Source organism: Diceros bicornis, chromosome 5 (genome assembly GCF_020826845.1).
Source record: "Diceros bicornis minor isolate mBicDic1 chromosome 5, mDicBic1.mat.cur, whole genome shotgun sequence".
Taxonomy (NCBI): domain Eukaryota; kingdom Metazoa; phylum Chordata; class Mammalia; order Perissodactyla; family Rhinocerotidae; genus Diceros; species Diceros bicornis.
Window position 1 is genome coordinate 38929564 of NC_080744.1, and position 14753 is coordinate 38944316.

The 14753-nt window shown below is 37.0% G+C and overlaps 1 protein-coding gene across 2 annotated transcripts in view; it reads right to left on the bottom strand.

The window, feature by feature from the left end:
- Nucleotides 1-8254: 8254 nt before the first annotated feature.
- EXD1 (exonuclease 3'-5' domain containing 1) overlaps nucleotides 8255-14753 on the bottom strand; it is a 34248-nt gene continuing 27749 nt past the window's right edge. For both annotated transcript variants that reach the window (XM_058541269.1, XM_058541270.1), the window contains 2 exons: nucleotides 14119-14310; nucleotides 8255-9768 (listed from right to left, as the gene is read on the bottom strand). In XM_058541269.1, coding sequence (XP_058397252.1) covers nucleotides 9112-9768; nucleotides 14119-14310 — 849 coding nt within the window. In that variant the 3' untranslated portion in view covers nucleotides 8255-9111. The remainder of the gene's footprint in view (nucleotides 9769-14118; nucleotides 14311-14753) is intronic.

Consider the following 14753-nt stretch of genomic DNA (forward strand, 5'->3'; position numbering starts at 1 on the left):
TGGTTGCTCCATATCCTGCAACACTTGGTATTGTCCATCTTCTAACTTAAAAAAAATCAATTTTATAGATGCATGAATATCTAGGAGTTGAATTTCTCGGTCGTATGGTAAGTGACTATTTAACTTTTAAGAAATAGCCAGGGGGCCGGCCTGGTGGCTCAAGTGGTTAAGTGTGTGCACTCTGCTGCAGCAGCCCAGGGTTCGCCGGTTTGGATCCCGGGCGCACACCGACGCACCGCTTGGCAAGCTGTGGCAGCATCCCATATAAAGTGAAGGAAGATGGGCACGGATGTTAGCCTAGGGCCAGTCTTCCTCAGCAAAAAAAGAGGAGGATTGGCAGATGTTAGCACAGGGCTGATCTTCCTCACAAAAAACAAAAAAAAGAAATAGCCAGAACTTTTTCCAAAGTGGTTGTACAATTTTGTGTTCCCACCAATGATGTATGAGAGTCTGGTTGTTCCACACTCTCACCTATATTTGCTGCTGTTGGTCTTTCTAATTTTACCCACTGTAGTGTGTGGTGGCATCTCATTGTGGTTTTAATTTGCATTCTCTGATAACATTGAACATCATTTCATATGCTTACTAGCCATTCTTATATCTTCTTTTGTGATGTTTTTGTTCTAATCTTCTGCCCATTTTAATTTTATTTATTTATTTATTTATTTTTTGTGAGGAAGATCAGCCCTGAGCTAACATCTATGCTAATCCTCCTCTTTTTGCTGAGGAAGACCAGCTCTGAGCTAACATCTATTGCCAATCCTCCTCCTTTTTTTTCCCCAAAGCCCCAGTAGACAGTTGTATGTCATAGCTGCACATCCTTCTAGTTGCTGTATGTGGGACGCGGCCTCAGCATGGCCGGACAAGGGGTGCATCGGTGCGCCCCCGGGGATCCGAACCCAGGCCGCCAGTAGCGGAGCGCGCGCACTTAACCTCTAAGCCATGGGGCCAGCCCAATCTTGTGCCCATTTTTAAATTGGACTGTCTTATTGAGTCATAAGATTTCTTTATATATACTGGATACAAATCCTTTGTCAGAATATATGAATGGCAAATATTTTCCCCCAGTCTGTGGCTGGCTTCTTCATTTTCTGTGAAGTGTCTTTCAAGGAGCAAAACTTTAAAATTTTGATGATATCCAATTCATAGGTTTTTTATGGTTTGTGCTTTTTTGAATCCCAAGAAATTTTTGTCTATCTCAATGTCATGAAGATTTTCTCCCATGTTTCCTTTGAAATTTTTTTATAGTTTTAGCTTTTACATTTAGGTCTATGATTTATTTTGAATTAATTTTTTGTATGGTATGAGGTAAGGATTGGCTTCATTTTTTTCCATGTGGATACCTATTTATTCTGTAACCATTTGTTAAAAAGACAGTTCTTTCCCCCATTGAATTTACCTTAGCACCTTCTCAAAAATCAAAAACAGGGGCCGGCCCCAGGCTTAGTGGTTAAGTGCACACACTCCGCTGCTGGCGGCCCGGGTTCCGATCCCTGGTGCGCACCAACGCACTGCTTCTCCGGCCATGCTGAGGCTTCGTCCCACAAACAGCAACTAGGAGAATGTGCAACTATGACATACAACTATCTACTGGGGCTTTGGGGGGAAAATAAATAAATAATAAAATTATTAAAAAAAAAAAAATCAGGGGCCGCCCTGTGGCTTAGCGGTTGGGTGCTCGCGCTCCGCTGCTGGCGGCCCGGGGTTCGGATCCCGGGCGCGCACCGACGCACCGCTTCTTCGGCTGTGCTGGGGCCGCATCCCACATGTAGCGGCTGGAGGGATGTGCAGCTATGACATGCAACTATCTACTGGGGCTTTGGGGGGAAAATAAATAAATAAATAAAATCTTTAAAAAAAAAAAAAAAAGCAAAAATGGCCTTGTATGTGTGGCTTTATTCCTGGGATCAATATTCTTTTCCATTGATCTCATGACTACCTTACACCAATACCACACTGTTTTGAATACTGTTGCTTTAAAGTCTTTAAATCAGATAGTAAAAATCCTCAAACTTTATTCTTCCTTTTCTAAATTGTTTTAGCTAATCTGAGTCCTTTGCATTTTCATATAAATTTTGGAATCACCTTGTCAATTTCTACATAAAAGCCTGCTTGGATTTTGACTGTGATCATAATAAATCTATAGATCAACTTGGGAATAATTGACATCTTAACAATACTGAGACTTCCATGGTATATTTTCCATTTATTTATATCTTCTTTCATTTCTCTCAGCAATATTTTGTAGTTTTCAACACACAAGTCTTGCACATATTTTATTAAATGTATCCTTAAGGATCCATGTTTTTGAACATTATTGTAAATGGTATTTTCTTTTAAATTTCAATTTATTGATTGTTCATCACTAATATTTTTTGTATATTCACACTTTTGTATATTGACAGTGTATCCTGCGACATTGCTAAGTTCATTTATGGGTTCTAGCAGCTTTTTGCAGATTCCTTAGGATTTTACATGCACGTGATCATGTCATGTAAAAACAGAATTTTACTTTTTAAAATTTCTATTCTATATCTAAGGAAAAATCTATATGCTTTTTGTGTATTTTTCTTGCCTTATTCCAACAGGAAATCTTTCAGATTTTCACCATTATGATGTTAGTAATAGGTTTTTATTTCCCGAATTTTTAAAAATGTGATAAAATACATGTAAAATTTACCATCTCATTCATTTTTACATGTACAGTTCACTGGTATTAAGTACATTCATACTGTTGTGCCACCATCACCACCATCATTCTCCAGAATTCTTTTCATCTTGCAAAACTGAAAACTTTATAGCCATTAAACAAGAACTCCCTATCCTTCTTCCCCCTAGCCTTTGGCAACCACCATTCTACTTTCCGTGTCTATGATTTTGACTACTCTAGGTACCTCATATTTGTTTTTTGTGACTGGCTATTTTCACTTAGCATAATGTCCTCAAGTTTCATCCATCTTGTAGCATATGTAAGAATTTCTTTCTTTTTTAAAGGTGAATAATATTCCATTTTCTATATATATCACATTCTGCTTATCCATTCACCCATCAATGACCACTTGGGTTGCTTCCATGTTTTAGCTATTATGAATAATGCTGCTATGAACATAGGGTACAAATATCTCTTCAAGATCCTGTTTTCAATTCTTTTGGGTATATACCCAGAAGTAGCATTGCTGAATGATATGGTAATTCTATTTTTAATTTTTTGAGGAACTACCATACTGTTTCCCATATCAGTTGTACCATTTTACATTCCCACCAACAGTGCCCATGGGTTCCAATTTCTCTACATCCTCATCAACGCTTGTGATTTTCTGTTCTTTGATAGCAGCCATCCTATTAGGTGTGAAGTGGTATCTCATTGTAGTTTTGATTTGCATTTGTCTAATGATTAGTGATGTTGAGCATCTTTTCATATGTTTATTGGCCATTTGTATATATTCTTTGGAGAAATGTCTATTCAAGCCTGTTGCCCATTTTTGAATCAGGTTGTTTTTTTTTGTTGTTGTTGAATTTTAGGAGTTTTCTATATATTCTGGATATGAATCCCTTATCAGATATATGATTTGCAAATATATTCTTCCATTCTGTGGGTTGCCTTTTTACTCTTTTAATAGTGTCTTTTGATGCACAAAATTTTAAATTTTTCATGAAGTCCAATTTGTCTATTTTTTTCTTTTGTTGCCTCTGCTTTTGGTGTCATTGTCTTCTGAAAAGACCTTTATTAAGTAGAGGAAATCCCCTGCTAATCCTAGTTTGCTGAGAGTTTTTTTTGTTTTGTTTTTACCATGAATAGATGTACAATTTTCTCAAAATTTTCAGCAGCTATTGAGATACTCATATGGTCTTTCTCCTTTATTCTGTTAATATGATGCATTACATTTTCATGTTAAACCACACTTGCATTCCTGCGATAAACTTCATTTGGTCATGACGTATTATCCTTTTTATATATTTCTGGATTCTTTTAGCTAATATTTTGTTAAGGACACATGCATCTAGGCTCATGAGGGATATTAGTCTATAGTTTTCTTTTCTTGCAATATTGTCTGGTTTTGGTATCAGGGTAATGCAGGCCTCATAAAATGAGTTGGGAAGTGACCCTTCCTTTTTCATTTCCTGAAAGGATTGGTGTTATTGCTTCCCTAGATAGAAATTCATTTGTAAAGCTATCTAGGTACAAAGTTTGCTTTAGGGAAGGTTTTAAATTATGAATTAAATTTGTTTAATTGATTTAGGGCTACTCAGGTTTTCTATTTCTTCTTAAATCAGTTTTGGTAACTTGTGTTTTTCAATGAATTTGTCCATTTCAACTACGTTGTTCAATTTGTGGGCATAGAACTGTTCATAGTAGTCTCTTGTTATCCTTTTAATATATGTAGGATCTCTAACAATAATCTCTCTTTTATTCCTGATATTGGTAATTTGTATCTATTTTTTTTTTACCTTGATCAGTATGGTTAAAGGTTTAGCAATTGTATTGATATTTTCAAAGAACTAGGTTTTGGTTTTATTGATTTTCTCTGTCCACATTTAATTTTATTGATTTCTACTCTTATCATTATTTGCTTCATCCTTCTACTTACCCCAAGTTTTATTTACTCTTATTTTTCTATCTTAAGGTAGAAGTTGAGATCATTGGTTTTAGATCTTTCTTGTTTAATTGTATAAGCATTTAAACATATAAATTTCCTTCTATGCTTATCTGTATCTGTTTTTCACTGCAACCAACAGTAAAAGCACAAAAACCCCAGGCACACAACTGAGAAAAAAAAGTTTCACAAAACGATACTTTCTCTTGCTATATGCAATGCAGTCTGATATTTTCTATTCTACTCCATTGTTTAAGAAATGCTGTTCGTGACTGAGTAAATTGAAGCATAGATCAGACATTTTTTTTTTTGCAATGACTTCTGTTATTTTAAGATCCAGTTGCTGATTATGCCTTGATTACAATTTGACAGCTCTTCCTGTTTGAGGAGGTCTATTAAATTGCAGAGTCACAGGCTCAAATCCTATGAGTATGGGGAATAGAATGTATTAAATTGTGTCTTAGGGTGAACCTACCAATTTAGCTAAGATTCGTTTCATGTAACAATCAACATCATTTTCTACGATATTCCTGATGAGAGGTCTGAAGACATTTCAAAGACACCTTTTATCATGAGTATAAAGACTTTGGTTTTATTTTAGGGTTCTATGATTAATATATTTGACCCATAATATTGTCATTACTTAGAGATCAGGGACATTTATCAGGATTCAAATGTTCCCAATATTTCTGTTCTCATTAATCTTCATAGTACCTAGTGCAGGTAAGTTACAAAAAATGACAGAAAGCCTTTCAGATCTATGGATGAAGAAGTTAGAATTTTGAAAGTCAAAGTATGCCATGCCTCCCAAGAAAAAAATCTAATGCTCTCAATGGTGCACTATTACTACAAAAATTGGAAGTGGCAATATAATTGGTTGGTTAACACTTTTGGAAAATAATTTAGCAAGACCTGTAAAAAATTTGTAAAAACAAAAACAAGAAAACTTTGACCTGCAAATTCTATTTCTGGAATTTCATTGTAAAAAGAATGATTCAAAACATGGAAAAAGCTTTGAAATAAGCTTTAAAAAAGCATGAAATAAGGAATTGGAAACAATCTGAATGTACCAAAATGCAATTAAATAAACCATACTGTGTCCTCTTAAAAATATTATGCAGTCATTAAAAATATTTACAAAGGTTGTGTAACAGCATAAGAAAACATTCATAGGGGCCAGCCCGGTGGTGCAGCAGTTAAGTGCACGTGCTCCACTGTGGCGACCCGGGGTTCACAGGTTCAGATCCTGGGCACGCACCGACACACTGCTTTGTCAAGCCATGCTGTGGTGGCGTCCCATGTAAAGTAGAGGAAGATGGACACGGATGTTAGCCCAGGGCCAATCTTCCTCAGCAAAAAGAGAAGGATTGGCATCAGATGTTAGCTCAGGGCTGATCTTCCTCACAAAAAAAAAAAAGAAAACATTCATAAAGCAGGATATATACATATAGGTATGATTACAAGTACAAAGTGGGGAAAAGCCATGCATAAACATTGGAATTAACAAAAATGTTACCTGCTTTTTCTGTTGGGTTAGAGAAATGAGTAAATTTTTTCTTATTTTCCAAATTCTATTTAATAGCATATTAGTTTTAAAATGAAACATCTGTTAAAAATGTTATCTGTTAGATTATAAAGTGGAAAAATACATGATATAAAAAGCACATTAAGTGTATTTACGGTATGGTTATGACTATGTTTCGTGTGTGTGTGCAGACAGAAAGAATGAGAGAGAAGAAAATTAAAAGAAAAATGCCAAAATGCTAGGAAAGGTTGTATAATGTGGGATGATAGCTGAGTATTTTTTTCTCTTTACTTCCTAAATTTTCTGTAAGGTATTTACTTTACAATAAGCACCTTTTTGGTAAGTATACCTGGCTAACTGCCCCTTGGCCCCCTCGTTTGCCTCAGGCCTCATCTCAGCTTGCTGCTTTGCTGCTGGGACTTGCCTTGGGTCAAAACGACGAGAGGCCTAAAATTCTATTGTGTCATGTTAGGATTTATCAAGTCCACAGCTAGACTGGAGGCAGAGCTGCTGCAGTGATTTTTCATACTGTAGTTGAAGGAACACTGAATGGACCAAGAAGCAAGAAACACTGGTTCTATTCTCAGTGCTACATTTTTGTTCAGGGAAGACATTTAACTCTGTTTCCTAATTCCCAAACTAAAAGGTCAGATTACACATAAGCATCTCTTAATTGCAGGTCATGTACGGGAAAGGCCAGATTTTTTTTTTTTTTTAAAGATTTTATTTATTTATTTTTCCCCCCAAAGCCCCGGTAGACAGTTGTATGTCGTAGTTGCACATCCATTCTAGTTGCTGTATGTGGGACGCGGCCTCAGCATGGCCGGAGAAGCGGTGCGTCGGTGCACGCCCGGGATCCGAACCCGGGCCGCCAGCAGCAGAGCGCGTGCACTTAACCGCTAAGCCACAGGGCCGGCCCGAAAGGCCAGATTTGAGTAGGACAGATGCAGGAAATTAGCATAGACTGAGGCAAGACCCCAAGAGTTTGGGAAAGCAGGCAGTATGGTTTATGAACTCTCAACTAGAAAAATACAGAATAACTAAAGAACTCAACAATGGGTAGGGACAAGAACTCAGGATTTCCCAAAATTCTGGGCAAAATTTAGACAAGAAATCTGAGTAATGGCACAGAGCTCTAGCAACAGGGCTTGAACAACCCAGGGATTTTTTACACTCTATCAATAAAGGACAGAGCTTCATGGTAAGATCTGACTGCACACATGGAATTTAGTTAGGCTCTCCAGGCTAGAATGAGGATGTAGAGAAAAATGCAGTTCCAGGTATATGAGCGTTTCACTGAGAAAATAATGTGATGAAATCCAGAAGGCTCATTTAGTTTTGGGAGTCAACGTACTTCTCAAATAGCACTGTCTAACAGAACTTTCTGAAATGATAGAAATGTTCTATATCCACAATGTTCAATACAGTAGCCACTGGGCACATGGGACTATTAAGTACTGGAAATATGGCAAGTGCAACTAGGAACTGAATTTTTAATTGTGCTTCATTTTAATTAATTTAATTTTAAATAGCCACATATGGCTAGTGGCTACCATACTGAGCAGCGCAACAAAGGTCCAACACAATTCTATTGTTCTTTTTAAGTATAGTCACGAAACATACATGATGAAAGAAGAATCCTTTTTTTTAAATATGAAGAAGATTACATTTTTCTTTGTAGCCTGTATGTATATATGTTGTGTGTGGTAACTTAATGGTTCCATAAGAAGCTAAATAACATCTAGGGATTTTACAGGAGTTCATGCCTTTTCCAGAGTAAACCCAGATTAACCACATTCTGGGCTCAGCCTGAAGATGCATTTACCCATGATGAACCAGAAACCACTTTGGCCCCAAGTGACCTTCTAAACTAAGGACAAAGTGAGACATGGCAACGGCAGGGCTGAGCTGACTGCTCTTGGGCCTGCCTCATCTCAAGCTGAGGCTAGATCTGGGCTCCGGAGTTGGAAGGGCACAGCTCTTCTTTCAGTGGCACTGACAGCAGAATCAGTGAGTGTAGACAAGACGTTCCTAACTGTAGACTGTCCCTAAGTTTCCCCTAAGTGCAATAAGTAATAGAGTCCTGCATAATGGTCAAATTACAGATTTCTAAATTGGACTGTAGACCGAGAAATTCAGACATATTCCAATTTATTTCTTACCTTGACCCAATGAAGAAAAATGAGAGAGAACCTAATGCCAAAACAGGTTTATTGGTCATTTTACACAGAAGAATGTGAGCAACTTGCAAGCATTCATTAAAAAAAGGCTCAGTACAAGCTGCCTTCCTTTCACCCTAAGAAAGTACACTAACTCCAGGCAGATAGAGTAGAATCCAAACTTCAAGTTTATGTAATAGACATACTCAAATCCCTCCTTTGTTAGGAAAACAGACAAAATCTTCTAAAAGTAAATAGAATGAAAAGAAATTAAAACTGGGATATTGATTCCTATAATAATATTTGTTAGACAAAACATTCAAAATTAAAAAATAAAGCTAATATTTTTTTCAGCTTTACTGAGGTATAATTGATAAAGTTAATACCATTTTAAAAAGGAAAAAAGTACTGGTAAAATTGTCAGGTACCAATTTTTTTAAACTTATGGCTAAGAGTTTTACTGACCTCCTTCAAACCAAAAAACACAGCAAAATTTTAAAAGTATAAATTCTTTCAGATACTAAGCCCAACATTTTTTTCTTCTTCAAATCCTCCAAACCAAAATTATAAGAAATAATTCACTCTGGCCACTGGGAACATTTCTGCACAGTGACATAATCAGAAAATTTACTTCTTCCGTTATTTAACTTATTCATTCCCATCCTAATCAAATTCCAGGAATGCAGGAGTAAGCAAGGGGACACAACTTTCCCTGAAGCCTGTCATCGGGGCATAACTAAATTTACAACATGAGAAACATAAGCACCGAGGAAGGCCCCGATGGCAGGGGAAATGAGCCACCTTGATGGCCTTAGGAACACATTTCGGATCTCTAAGGCAGATTTGGAGAAGGGTTTATCCAGGAGTCAGTCTTCTCCAAGGCTGGACAGGGAGGAAGTGTGGAACGCACGGCTTTTCTAAAAGGAGGAAAGGTGTCACTTGGAGACACTCTGGTTTCCTGAGGAAGGGATGGAGACACGGAAACATCTTGTTTTGCGCATTTTAGATCTTCCTTGTTTTTCATCGTCAGTAACTGTTCTATCTCCTCTTTCAGAGATAAACTTGTCTGAAACTCCTGTTTGGGTACCTCAAGGTGTTCTTTTTGAGTTATTTTCTGGTCCTCCAACCCCTCTGACTCAGGGCAAGTGAGTTTGTTACTGGAATCCTCACTGGCTTCTTCCTTTAAGGGCGGCAGATGTTGAGGTTCTACTGTAGTTTGTTTACTCTTAGATTCTTCTATCAGCAAATTTACGTCCTTGTGAAACATAAAATTTGGAGCTTTATCTGGCCTAGAATTTTCACAAAGTAAGAAACCTCTTACTTTCCCCTCTTTCCCTGCTCTCTCTGTCACTGACTTCTTTGGAGGCAGCACTGTCCTTATTAGGAGTCCCTGTGCATTCACCTTATACTCTTTTGCAGCTCTCTCTCTGCGCTGCTTCTGGAAGTCCTTGAGTTGAAGCAGTTCCTCTGGAAGCTGCATACATGTAGGCTAAGAAAAGAAAACGAACACAGGTCAACTATAACTAAACTTCCGAACATGGTCCTTAAAATCACTTCTACTACACTTGATATTTGGCAAGCGAGGGTCTATTCAAACATGTTCTTACAGCACCCTCTAGTGTCTTAAACTATAGCAGGACTATTTTTCAAGTAACAAATATTTTGAATCCACAGTTGTGTGTGTGTATGTGTGTGTTGTCCATGCCTGCGTTATGTGTGTGTGTATGTATAAAGATTATACAATGAAAAGTAAGTATCCCTGCCAACCTGGTCCTAGTTACCTTAGCAGGTGCATCCCCCAAAAGCAGTTTCTTGCATAGCCTCCTAGAGATAGTCTATACATACATGATCATATGTGTGTGTATATATATCCCTTATTAAATGTTTACCTTCTCACTGGATTACATTTTTCAATTTTTATTTTCCACCAAATTTTTATTTTTATAACTCTTTCTAAAATTATTTCATACAAATGGTAACACACTATTATATATTCTTCTGCATCTTAATTTATCTAACTAAAAAATTTGTCTTAAAGAGTTTTCCATGTTGGCATTTTTTTTGTGTGTGTGAGGAAGATCGGCCCTGAGCTAACATCTGCCAATCCTCCTCTCTTTTGCCGAGGAAGACTGGCCCTGGGCTAACATCCGTGCCCATCTTCCTCCACTTTATATGGGACACCGCCACAGCATGGCCTGACAAGCAGTGTGTCGGTGCACGCCTGGGATCTGAACTGGCAAACCTCAGGCTGGGGAAATGGAGCATGCGCACTTAACCACTTGCGCCACTGGGTCTGCCCTCCATGTTGGCATTTTTAAGGGCTATATGGATGTACCATAATTTATTTAACTAAATCTTTATGGATGGATATTTGGGTTTTTTTCCAGTATTTTGTTATTATATAAATGCTACAACAAAGAGTATATTAAGAAAATGTCCCCTTTGTTACATGAGGCAAATAATTTTTCCCAGATTGCTTGCCTTTTGACTTTGTTCACAGTATTTTCACCATACAAAATTTTTTAAGTCAAATTTATTAATCTTTTTGTGTTCTGAGTATTTCTGTGTTGCAGAGAAAAGCATTCCTTAACTCAATGGCAAAAAAGCAAATAATCCAATTAAAAAATGAGCAAAGGACTTGAAAATACATTTTTCCAAAGAAGACATTAAATGGCCAATAGGTATATAAAAAGGTGTTCGACATCATCATTATCAGGGAAATGCAAAATCAAAACCACAATGAGATATCACCTCACACCTGTCAGAACAGCTATCATCAAAAAGACAAGAGATAACAAGCGTTGTCTAGAATGCAGAGAAAAGGGAACCCTTGTGCACCATTGATGTGAATGTAAATTGGTGCAGCCACTATGGAAAACAGTATAGAGGTTCCTCGAAGAATTAAAAATAGAATTACCATATGGTTCAGCAATTTCATGTCTGGGTATTCACCCGAAGGAAATGAAATCACGATCACAAAGAGATATCTGCACTCCCATTTACATTGCAGCATTATTCATAATAGCCAAGATACAGAAACAACCTGTGTCCACCAAAAGATGAATGGATAAGAAAGATGTGGTGTATATATACATATAATGGAATATTATTCATCCATAAAAAGGAAGGAAATCCTGTCATTTGTGATAAGATGGTGAACCTGGAGGTTATTATGCTAAGTGAAATAAGGCAGACAGAGAAAGACAAATATGGTATGGTATCACTTATATTGGAATAAAAAAAAAAAAGCCAATTTCAGAGAAACAGAGAATAGAATGGTGGTTGCCAGGGGCTGAGGGGAGGGGCAAATGGGGAACTGTAGGTTGAAGGGTATGAACTTTCAGTTTCAAGAAGAATAAGTTCTGAGGATCTAATGTACAGCATGGTGACTACAGCTAATAATTCGGTATTGTATACTTGAAAGTTGCTGACCATAGATCTTAAGCACTCTCACCACAAAAAAAAAGAGTTAACTATGTGAGGTGATGGATGTGTTAATTATCTTGATCTTGATAATCATTCCACAATGTATATGTATATCAAAGCATCACAATGTACACCTTAAATATATACAATTAATTTTGTCAATTATTCCTCAATACAGTTAGGGGGAAAAAAGAAAAGCATTCTCTATTGTGAGATAATTTTCTTTTAATTCTGTTTTTTTCTAATAATTTTATAATTCCATTTTTTACATAAATACTTGACCCATGGAGTTTATTTTGGTGTAATGAAAGACAGCAATTCAATTCTGATTCTCCTCCCCCATAATGGTTAGTCAATTGCCTAAGGCCATTTATTGAATAATTTTCTTTTTCTCACTGATTGGAAATTCTGTCTCTATCCCAACCATACTGACAGATATATATTGGATCTATTTCTGGGCTCTCTACTTGGTTTCATTGATCTGCCCACACATGTACCAGTCGCAAACTGTTTTATTTAGTGTAGACTTATAATATGTTTTAATATCTGATAGAACTATTCTTATTTATGTTTATCTCTATAAACACTATAATCACAGTTTGCCAAAATAATGCTGGTATTAATATTTTTCTTGGAATAGAGTTAAATTCAAAAGTTAATCTGGGAATAAGTGACAGCTAAAAATACTTAGTGTCCCTATTCAAGTCCTCTTTTATGCCATTCAGTAATATTTTACCATTTTCTTCATCTCTATATTCCACATTTCCTGTTACATTTATTTCTAGATACACTTTTTTGTTAAAATTATAAATGGATGTTTTCTCCCATTATATGTTCCAGCTGTGTGCATGGATATAGCAAAGCTGTTAATTTTTATGTTATATTTGTACTCACTTTACTAAATTGTCTTTTTGTTTGTGGTAGTCTTTTTTTTTTTTTTTTGTGAGGACGATCAGCCCTGAGCTAACATCCATACTAATCCTCCTCTTGTTGCTGAGGAAGACCGGCTCTGAGCTAACATCTATTGCCAATCCTCCTCCTTTTTTTTTTTCCCCCAAAGCCCCAGTAGATAGTTGTATGTTATAGTTGCACATCCTTCTAGTTGCTGTATGTGGCCTCAGCATGGCTGGAGAAGCTGTGCGTCAAGCGCGCCTGGGGTCCGAACCCGGGCCGCCAGTAGCGGAGCATGTGCACTTAACCGCTAGGCCATGGGGCCAGCCCCATGGTACCACAGCCCCTGTGGTAGTCTTTTTCAGTTGATTCTCTTCAGTTTTCAGTTGTATCATAGGCAAGTCATAATTCCGACTCCTCCTACTCAATTTTTGTAGTTCATCTTGTTGTTTTCTAATTTCATTGGCTAATAGCTTCAAAATATGCTAAAGTAGTGGTGATAGTCACCTTTTTTGTATTTGTCTTGATATTAATGGTAAAGCTTTCAGTGTTCCCAATCAAACATTATGTCGTCTTCTTGCTTAAGATATATGTTTTGTTGTGTTAAAGTATCTATTCCAATTTTAATCATTAATGTATATAGAATAATATCAAATTTTTTCAGCATTAAACAGTGAGAGCAAAAAACAAAAAAGTTATAAAATTGTCCTTGGTTTTACAATGATAAATGAAAAACATTAAAATTCTCCAATAGAACAAAGTATGCGAGGATTTTTATCTTGTTCTTTTTTTGTTAACAGTGAGAGCAAAATACAAAAAAGTTATAAAATAACTTTTTTCAGCATTTATGAGTTAATCATAGGATTTTCTTGGTTCTGGTAAAATGGAGAATTTCCTAACAGTGAATCATACTCGCAACCAGAATCCAGCGACACATTAAAAGAAAAGTATAATACATCTAAGAGTTTGTACCCAAAATGCTATTATTTTATTTAGGATTTTGCATCAGTATTCCTAAGTGAGATTGGTTTATGGCAGCAGCCTGCAAACTTTATGTAAGTGGCCAAATAGTAAATATTTTAGGCTTTGTGAACTATAAATGGTCTCTGTTGCATACTCTTCTTCTCTTGTTTTTTACAATCCTTTAAAACCTTAAAAACCCTTCTTAGCTTGTGAGCTGTACAAAAAATAGACCGTGGGCCAGATTTGGCCTTAGGGCAATAGTTTGCTGACTCCTGGTCTATAGTTTTCTAACATTGTGCTGGATTCATTATAACTAATGAAATCTTAAACTTACCCTTTCTTTGACAGAAATATTTATTGGAAACATAACTTAATACAGTGAAAAGGGGCTCAAGGAGAGGGATTAAGCCCAAGCTACAGCAGCTTCAAGAATATTTATTACCAAGTCTGCTGAAAGAAATTTGCCGCGGCTTTCAAGAGTGGATATTACTGTGCCCTTCCTGAGGAATAAGGCAGAAGTGGAAGTCCTGACGGCACCACCACGGAGAGCTGCACCTACCTCCATGCCTCCAAGCCGGTCTGCGGACCCTTCCCGGTAGGTGTTCAGGTACCCGTCCACCAGGCAGGTTAGGTCAGACATCATCGCATCCAGGAGTACCAAGCGAAGGGGCAGCAGGTAGGTAGCTTCCAGGGCCAAAATTTTCAGTAAAGAAGGTGAAAGAGGTCGTGTGAACCACACTTCTGGATTTTCCTAGAGACACCAAAACAATTTTCTCTGAATAGTAAGCAAAACTTTAAAGAAAATAACTGTTTATCCAAGTGTTGCTTAACTTAAAACACTGTTACTGTCGTTTTCTTCAATTATTACCTTCTTTCACGCTATGGCTAGACTTCTAAGAATACATACACACACACACACACACACACACACACACACACTTTATGTGTGTATACAGTGTGTGTGTATATGTGAGAGGGGAAGATTGGGGGGAGATGGAGAGAAAGAGAGAGAGATATTAAGACTTCTCATTAAAAACTGGAGGCAGCAGACTTGATTATATGGCCAAAGTTGTAGCCAATATGGTCATGACCTAAGTTTGTATGCAAGGCTATTGGAGCTAAAGAAAATCTACCTTACTTTGGGAAAAATAATCGGGATGATTTAGTTCCATTGCCTTAATCCAAATTCCCAAC